We start from the raw sequence: 9,055 nt of genomic DNA, 5'->3' as shown, positions 1-9,055 counted from the left end.
TTGCTCAACGTCCCTTCACAGACCCCTCCAGGTATCACGCAGCCCCGAGCCCCGCCCTGGGGGCCACATCCCGCCCCCTCGCGTCCGCTGCTCGGTTTCCCCCACCGAACGCCCAGCTCCCGCAGTTTCCCTGGCCGTCGAGCGCCGTGGGCGGGGCTCCAGGGCGGCTGCGCCCCGTGGGGAGGGTCCTGCGTGCTGGGGGCGAGGCCATCCGAGGCCGCTCCCCGCCCGCCCCCAACCCCGCCCCTCTCTCAGAGCCTATAAAGGGAGGTGACGGGCGGCTCGCCCGGCTGGCATCCCCGAGCGGAGCCACCGCCGTCTCCACCCGGCGCCCGGCGCCGAAGCCATGACCCTCCGCCGACTCAGGAAGCTGCAGCAGAAGGAGGAGGCGGCGGCCACCCCGGACCCCGCCGCCCGGGCTCCCGACTCGGAAGTCGCGCCCGCAGCTCCGGCCCCGACCCCGGGACCCCCTGCAGCAGCCGCCACCCCTGGGCCCCCAGCGGACGAGCTGTACGCGGCGCTGGAGGACTATCACCCTGCCGAGCTGTACCGCGCGCTCGCCGTGTCCGGGGGCACCCTGCCTCGCCGAAAGGTGCGTCCCCCGCCCGCCTTCAGGACCTGCTTAGCCCCACTCCGTCCCCCTACAGGGCCTGCTGACCCCGCAGTGCCCTCTCCTCGGCGTCCGCGGAGTCCCCCACCCACCTTCTTCCCCGCTGGGTGCCTCGACTCCCCCGCGTTCCCCGCTGCTCCGAAGGCTGTGGCCCTCGCCTGCACACCGTGCCCAGGCTCGGTGGCTCTCAACTCCTCGCCCTATACGCGCCGCCCCATCGCGCCCCCTCTCTCCCTCCTTGACTCCTCCCGGCACCCCCCTTATCCTACTCGCTCCATCTGGCTTTCTGCTCCCCATGCCCCGCCTCCTCGTGGCCAGGTGTCCTGAATCCCCAGGATCCCCTCGCCCCAGGGGCAGAGACGGCCCTAGACAAGTTGAAGGTCTGAGAGCCCCCGGTGGGAGAGGTGGGCCGGTGGCCGTGCCGCGTGCGTTCTCACCCTGAGGAAGTGCGTGGGGCGCCGCTGACTCCGGAGAGCACACCCTTCCGAGGGGACTCCCCGATTCCTGGGCTCGGGGCCTGCCGCCTGGCCCCACGTCTGATGTTCGGGGCGCGAGGGCCACAGCTCCCTGGACTTCTGCCGGAACCGGACGTAGTGGGAGGGGTCGCAGGGAGCCCACGGGGCAGGAAGGATGCGGGCCGCGCCTACCTCGGAGTCTCCCCTCCGCCAGCCTCTTCCTCTGGCCCCAGGGGACCTGAGGCTCAGAACCTACACAACACCAGGTTAAGGAGAGGGGCCTGGTGGCCTTTCCTCACCCAGCCACCCTCCTTTGCCCCTGGCCCCCAGCTAGCCCCACACAATGAACAGCTTGTTGAGAATTTGCATTTTATGAAAATCCTGTTGAAAGACAAAGGGGTCTCTCTGTGCTGCCCAGTCCTTCCTCCCTGGCCATTTGGGAACTGTCCCCACCCCTGAGGCCAATCTGGTTCTGACCCTTCCCTTCCTTGCCTTGGGCAGCTTGGGGGGAGGGTTAGCAAAGGCACAGACCAGAAAGGCCCTGGGCTGTGCAGGCTCCAAAGGAAAGGGCTGCTCTGGGACTGGACCTCCTCCAAGGACCAAAAAGTTAGGGAGGGTAAGAGACTAGTTTATCAAGGACCCTGAAGAGACAGGAACCTTCATCTCTCATCCTTCCCCCACCCCCCTGCCCCAAAAGAACTCCCGATCTCGCTCCTTTGGTGAGACTTACTGACAGGTTTGACATCTAAGATGTTTTGTCCCAGAAAGCACAAAATGTATGACAATGGAGAGAGACCCAGGTGTAGCTGGGCACAGCTGGTCACCTGCAGCTGGGATCCACAACTGGTCCCTGAAACGGGCTGTACCTTAGGAGACCTGGCACCTATGTCCCCACATTCTGGCTGGGATTGCCAGCCCTTCAGGCCGGGGTCCCTGACCCTAGCCCTCCCAAGCCACTGTCTGTAGCTGAGAAATTAGATGGAGAGACCCAACTGGCAGAAGGTCCTCGGAGCACCTTGATAGGTGAGCCCAGGGGACACCTATCCTCTGAATCCCACTGGGGAAGAGCCCCTGCCTCAGCTTTGGGAGTCTGGATGGCCTGAGCCTCTACAGACATGGGCCCTCGGGGTGGAGACCATTCTAGAATAATGATCTCCCCACCCACTGCCAGTGTGGAAACCAACAAGGGCTTAGAGGTTCATGGATCTGGAACCCAGGAGGATGGTTGTGTCCCTGCAATCTCAGGTATGAAGGTAAGGCCGTAGAGAAAGTTGGGGAGTGGTGCCAGTAGTGACACTTGGCAAATAGTTGTACCAGCACCAAAGCAGGTGTGGATGTGGAGTTGCAAGAGGCAAACAGGAAGTGGGTCGCTGTGTCCAGGGTAGCACTCTCAGCATCTGCTCAAGGACAGTCCTGCCTCACCTGCTCCTTCTGACCATCTTCCTGCCCAGGGCTCAGGATTCCGCTGGAAGAATCTCAGCCAGAGTCCTGAACAGCAGCGGTGAGTCACCAGCACCCAGCCCCTGCCATGGTCCAAAGGGGTGAGGTGCTGGGTTGGGCGGTGCCAGGACAGCATCTCAGCCTAGCGAGGGTAGTCATTCTCCTAGCCTTTAAGCATGGCTCCCCCGCTGAGAGTGAGGGGCAGGTGGGGGTGTGGGCTGTGTGAAGGGGGTGGCAGAGAAAGGAGGTAGGGACTTTTGAGTCATTAGGTGCTCTTCAACCCACCCCCAGTCCCTGCCAGTTACCCCTCCCTGGGGAGATCTGGATGAACGGATGTGGGAGGTGGGAGGGGGTGTAGGCAAAGTCTATGGGGAATGTCCTAACCCAGGCCTCCTGGGCTCCCCTGAGCCCTCCCAACCTTGGCAAACCCCATGGGCCCAGACCTTAGCCAGGCTGTGTCCAGCTGCTTGGGGCTGGCTACCCCTGCCTCCAGAATGTCAGTCCTCTTCTGGTCCCAGCCTGTGGCAGCCCTCTAAGGAGGGATCTGAGTGTGGGCAGAAGTTTCCCTTCTCTACTCAGTTTCCCTTCTCTACTCATGTCCCATCCCTGATTTGGGCTTGACTTTCTCTAAAATGGATCAGCAACTGGCCTGCTGGCCAGATTGGCCTGTTTGGCCCTTGAGCTAATAATTTTTAAAGAGTTATAAAAATAAAAACAAAGAACAATATATGACAGAGATCATAAGGGGCCTGCAAAGAAAGCCTAAAGCATTTACCATCTGGCCCTTTGCAGAAAAAGTTTGCTGACCCTTCCAAAAAACCCTAGAACATTGGGGTAGACGCCGAACTCCCAGCCACTCTGCTCCCTGCCCCAGTAGTACAGAGAGAGGGGAAAGGCCTGCTGTTCAGAGCGAGAGGGGCTCGCGTTGGAGTCGGGAGGTGCTGCTCAGCATTTGGGGGAATATCTGGGTCAGGCTGGGAGTGGAGGAGCCTGGTCTCCAGGGCCTTTCCGAGGCTGAGCTACTTGAAGGGGCCTTTGGAGGCTGCTTTAACTGTGCCTCTGGCTGGGCAGGAAGGAAGGGGGTGGGAGTGGGCAGAGGAAACTCTGGGCTCCCCCAGCAGGCGAGGATCTGGAGCGGCTCCAGACCATTGTGTCCAGCGGGCAGGCCTTCAGTGCGGGAAGGGGTGGCCTCGAGGCTCCCCTCCCCCAGCCCCCACATCTGGTGGGCTGGCCCCAGCACAGCTGGGAGGAGCAGCTGTGGTCTTGCTGAGCCTCGTGACTGGCCTCTGGGGGTGGGGCCAGTCCTCTCCCCAAAGCTGTGGAACAGAGGAGGCTCCAGGCTGTGGCTGAATTTGGGGCCTTAGCTAGTCAGTAAGTGGTACTGTAGGGCTCACTGGAAAGCTGGGGTGTGGCTAAAAAACTCAGCCGGCCCGTCCTTCAGGGGACCGGCCCTTCTCTGTGCTTCCCTCCCACCACTAGAGGCTGGATTGGTTCTCTGTGGCTCCACGAGGCTGATTTCAGTTGGGTATGGGAAAGACATTCCAATAATCTGTGAGGAGACTGAGCTGTCACTGGAGACTGAGTCCTGCTGGAATGTTCTAGACCGGTGGCCAATATCCAGGGAGGCCCAAGCTATGGGACTGCTACACCTTTTAATCCTGATTGTCTTGACCCCTGTGTTTCTTGCAGGAAAGTGCTGACGTTGGAGAAGGAGGATAACCAGACCTTCGGCTTTGAGATCCAGGTGGGAGAAGCTACACACAGGGGTCGGGGGGTTGAACGGCCAGCCTGAGGGATGCATGGACTTGTCCCAACCCTGGGCTGAGGGTCCCCTTGTCCATTACAGACTTATGGCCTTCACCATCGGGAGGAGCAGCGTGTGGAAATGGTGACCTTTGTCTGCCGAGTTCATGAGTCTAGCCCTGCCCAGCTGGCTGGGCTCACACCAGGTGGGGCCTGAGCCCAGGACACCCAGGTCTGGGAAGGGGATATGACCTTACTCCCAAGCAGAGGGGGTGAGAAATCTCTCCTGAAATCAATTTCTCTTCCTTTTCCTTCTTTGAGAAGGCCAGAGAGAAGAAAGATAGAATCAGGGCTTTGGATCTAGGCAAATTTGCCATGTACTGTGTGATCTTATATACAGCTCCATCTACAAAATGAGGGTAATAATGCATCCAAACATCACAGTGCGGCAAGGGGATTCCCTGGGCACAGAGCCAGGGCCTAACTAATGGTGGATGCTGCTGCTGCTGCTGCTCTGATTCCTCCCAGCAACCTGGCAGTCAGCATGGGCAGGAGCTGGGGAAGAAGGAACATTCCATTAGGTCTGCTTGATATTGGGGATCAGGCCAATCCTGCCCCCAAATGGGCCCGACGCTGAGGAACTGATGTTACTCCCTTTAAAACAATTAACAACTTTTTTTTTTTTTTTTTTAAGAGACAGGGCCTCACTCTGTCACCCAGGCTGGAGTGCAGTGGCATGATCATAACTCACTATAACCTTGACCTCCTGGGCTCAAGCAATCCTCCTCTTGCCTCTGCCTCCCAAAGCAATATGTTACTTCCTCTAACAAGGAAATTATGCCTCAATAGGAGACCCCTGGATTGAGCAGATCTAGAGTCCCCAGGTTCCAGGAAGGGCAGCCTGAAACTGTATGAATCAATCCCCCCTCCACCATCCTTGCCCCTAAGCTCCTACCTCCTTCCCACTTACCAGCAGCCCGTGCTAGCTATCATAGTCCATTTTCTGTTACTATAACAGAATACCTGAAATTGGGTAATTATAAAGAAAACAGGTTATTTAGCTCATGATTCTGGAGGCTGGGAAGTTCAAGACTGAGTGGCTGCATCAGGCGAGGGCCTCATGCTGCATTCTGACATGATGGATGGCATCTAATGGCAGGAACGCCTGTAAGAGTGGCAAGTAGGCACATGCAAAAGAGACAAAACATGGGTGATCTTGCTTTATAGCAACCCACTCACCAGGTAGCTAAACCAGTCCTGCCAGAGCAAGAACTCACTCCCCAAAAACAGCATGAATCCCTTGATTGGGTGGATCCTTCATGGTCCAAATGCTGGAGTACAATGGCGTGATCTCAGCTCACTGCAACCTCCGCCTCCCGGATTCAAGCAATTCTCCTGCCTTAGCCTCCCGAGTAGCTGGGATTACAGGCACCGGCCACCACACCCAGCTCATTTTTGTATTTTTAGTAGAGATGGGGTTTTGCCGTGTTGGCCAGGCTGGTCTCGAACTCCTGACCTCAGGTGATCCACCCGCCTCAGCCTCCCAAATTGCTGGGATTACAGGAATGAGCCACCGCGCCCGGCCCCAATGCCTCTTAAAGGTCCTACTATCTCTCAACACTGTTACATTGGGGATGAAGCCTCAACATGAGTTTTGGGGACAAACCATATTTAAATGGTAGCAGTAGCCAAGTAGTATACTACAACTTCTCAAGGTAGTTTCACATCCACTCTCCTTCCCCATCATCCCTGAAGCAGCCACAGCAGGGATCCATACCCCTTTTTACAGATGGGAATGGAGCCCTCAGATGGAGCACACCACGCTTGAGGTCAGGAGGCTCTGCAGTGGTGCAGGGTAGCAGAACTATCCCTCTAGGGGCCAGTCATTCCCTGTGCTTCTCTCCCACCACCAGAGGCTGGACTGATTCTCTGTGGATCCATGAGGCCCTGCCATGCCTGGGGCCAGGGTTGGTTCCCAGCTGGATGCTGCTCACCTGCCCTTCCCTAAATTGACTGGGTCTTATGGCCGGCGTGGACTAGACAGAAATAACCAACTCTGAGGGCAGCCCAGGGTCCTGGGTTGGCTTAGCCTTGGGACAGAGCTTGAGGGTAGAGTGAGGGTGTTGGGTGTGTGAGGTCCCCGCCCTTTGGCTGGGGTGCTGGGCCTGGACAACCTGGTAGTCACTACAGGCCCAGAAGAATGGCTGTGGTTCTGTGTGTTTGGATCTAGTATGAGAGATGTCAGAGGAAGTCTACCGAGAACCATGAGAAGTTGGAGGAGGGAGTTCGGGAGTTTTCCTTGGAGTTACTACCCACTCCTCTCCCCTTTCTGGCTAAGGTAGGATGCTGGAATTCTAGCATGCCCCATGGAGCAAATCTAACCCCCTTGTCTGCCTGGCAGGGGACACCATCGCCAGCGTCAATGGCCTGAACGTAGAAGGCATCCGGCATCGAGAGATTGTGGACATCATAAAGGCGTCGGGCAACGTTCTCAGGTATGTCTGGGAGCCGAGGTGCCTGAGAACTCCTGAGCTCAGCCTCTTGGTATTTCCTCAGCCTGTGGCTCACTCAGCCTTTGATTCCCCAACCTCAGACTGGAAACTCTATATGGGACATCAATCCGGAAGGCGGAACTGGAGGCTCGTCTGCAGTACCTGAAGGTAGGGAAACCCAGATAATGTCCAGCCTCCACCCTCCTCTTCCCAAGCCTCTGCCCTGTGGGGGGTCATTTATATCTGAATCTCCTTTAACTGAAGGTTTCTTCTGTCTACTCCCTGACCCCTTGTCTGTACCCACGTCCTGCTAGTTTCCTGCTAGCTTGTGACAGTGGGGTGGGGACTGTCTCTTGCAGCAAACCCTGTATGAGAAGTGGGGAGAGTACAGGTCCCTAATGGTGCAGGAGCAGCGGCTGGTGCATGGTAAGTAGATCCCGGGGTGTGAAGGGCCACTTGTTCTGCTCCAGATCCCCCATCTGTGCTACCCCCTCAGAACTGGCGGGTTCTAGTAAAGAAAGGTTTACTAGTAAACCTCCACAGTAAAGCAAGGTTTGTTGAGCTACTACTACTTTGGGTACTGCCGCACCCACATTTCTGGTTATTCTCACACTAGCCCTCTGCAGGTAGTGTCATCTTCACTGTACAGAGGGGAACACCAGGGCTCAAAGAGTGTGTGTCAATTCTTCCCGAGGCCCTTTTGTGCTAAGCGGCCCCCATAAGGATCTAAGTGATAATTCCTGATTTGCGGGTGAGGGAAGTAGGGTCTCAGGGTTGTGCCTGGCCAGGGCCACAGAGATAGATGGTCAGCAGGACGGAGTGGGGATGCCCCATCCATGCCCTCCGACCCTTTGCGGAGGACACTACGGCCCAGGCCTGACCCACCCCCCACCTCTCCCGTCCTGCGCAGGCCTGGTGGTGAAGGACCCCAGCATCTATGACACGCTGGAGTCGGTGCGCTCCTGCCTCTACGGTGCGGGCCTGCTCCCGGGCTCGCTGCCCTTCGGGCCTCTGCTCGCCGTGCCCGGGCGTCCCCGCGGAGGCGCCCGACGGGCCAGGGGCGACGCCGACGACGCCGTCTACCATACGTGCTTCTTCGGGGACTCCGAGCCGCCGGCGCTGCCGCCCCCGCCGCCCCCGGTCCGCGTCCTGGGTCCGGGCCCCGCTGAGACCCCTGCAGTGGGGCCGGGCCCTGGGCCGCGGGCCGCATTAAGCCGCAGCGCCAGTGTGCGGTGCGCAGGCCCTGGCGGGGGCGGAGGTGGGGGCGCGCCGGGCGCGCTCTGGACTGAGGCCCGCGAGCAGGCCCTGTGCGGCCCCGGCCTGCGCAAAACTAAGTACCGCAGCTTCCGCCGGCGGCTGCTCAAGTTCATCCCCGGACTCAACCGCTCCCTGGAGGAGGAGGAGAGCCAGCTGTAGGGGCGGGGGCGGGCAGGGAGGTATTTATTTATTTATTCGCAACAGACAGCGCTAAAAGAGGGGGAGGCCGAGCCAAGAGGACCCCAGGAGCCCAGAGCAGCGGGAGAAGGTCGTTGCTAGCCTCAGCCCACCGGGTCGATTCCTGGCTGGTGTCTGCTGAGGGAGTGGGGGGCCCAGACCCTTCTCTTCTCCTCCGCCAAACCACAGTGGGAGCTGGGGCAGGGGGAGAGCCAGGAAATCGGGGGCCAAAGATGGGGGTGCTTGCCTACAGTCTGCATCTGTAGTGCCTTGTGGGGTATCCAGGAACACCCTCCCAGCAGGGGATGGGGACCTTGTCCCATGAAGCCCTCTCCTTAGCTTTACTTGCTCCCCCGCCCTTAGCCTTGGGGAGAAATGGCCCGTGGTGGGCTGACCCCCCACCCTCCACACACAGTTCCATGACCCAGCGGGCCTCCAGGGGCATCGGGTGCTGGTCCTCCTCCCTCCTGGCCTCGACCCCTAAGGGCTTCGCCCCTCCCAGGGGCCTGTAACTAAGTCGGGTCCTGCCAGGCAGGGGGCCTGTGTTCTGTGCCCCTTGGGGGACAGGAACCGGCAAGTTCAGGTGGGGTGGGGACAGCACAGACTGTTCCACCGTTCTGCATATTGTTGCTTCTGAACCACAAACTGTATAAAATGGATGGTTTTTTGCATCTGTGTCAGTGTGGTGACTGCCTGAGGGGGAGGATTGGGCTGGGGCAAGCTCTGACTCCACCATCCCAACCCCCGCCCAACGCACACACGTCTTGTTTTCTTGCAGCCTGAAGCCAGGGAAATAGGCTGGGAGATTTAAACTTACATGTATGGGCCTGAGCTGGAGGCCCCACACTTCTTCACAGCTTGAGCCTCCCTCCCCAGATACC

At 58.9% G+C, this 9,055-nt stretch overlaps 1 protein-coding gene across 1 annotated transcript; it reads left to right on the top strand.

The window, feature by feature from the left end:
* Positions 1-286: 286 nt before the first annotated feature.
* Positions 287-8,845, top strand: TAMALIN (trafficking regulator and scaffold protein tamalin). The gene is made up of 8 exons (XM_011728911.3): positions 287-592; positions 2,517-2,566; positions 4,195-4,249; positions 4,352-4,454; positions 6,650-6,743; positions 6,842-6,908; positions 7,100-7,166; positions 7,651-8,845. The coding sequence occupies exons 1-8, from the start codon at positions 347-349 to the stop codon at positions 8,154-8,156; spliced, it is 1,188 nt and encodes a 395-aa protein (XP_011727213.1). The 5' UTR covers positions 287-346; the 3' UTR covers positions 8,157-8,845.
* Positions 8,846-9,055: the final 210 nt, after the last annotated feature.

The sequence above is a fragment of the Macaca nemestrina genome, chromosome 10 (assembly GCF_043159975.1).
Source record: "Macaca nemestrina isolate mMacNem1 chromosome 10, mMacNem.hap1, whole genome shotgun sequence".
Classification (NCBI taxonomy): domain Eukaryota; kingdom Metazoa; phylum Chordata; class Mammalia; order Primates; family Cercopithecidae; genus Macaca; species Macaca nemestrina.
The sequence above is the reverse complement of the archived record's forward strand: the minus strand, read 5'-3'. Positions and strand labels throughout refer to the sequence as shown.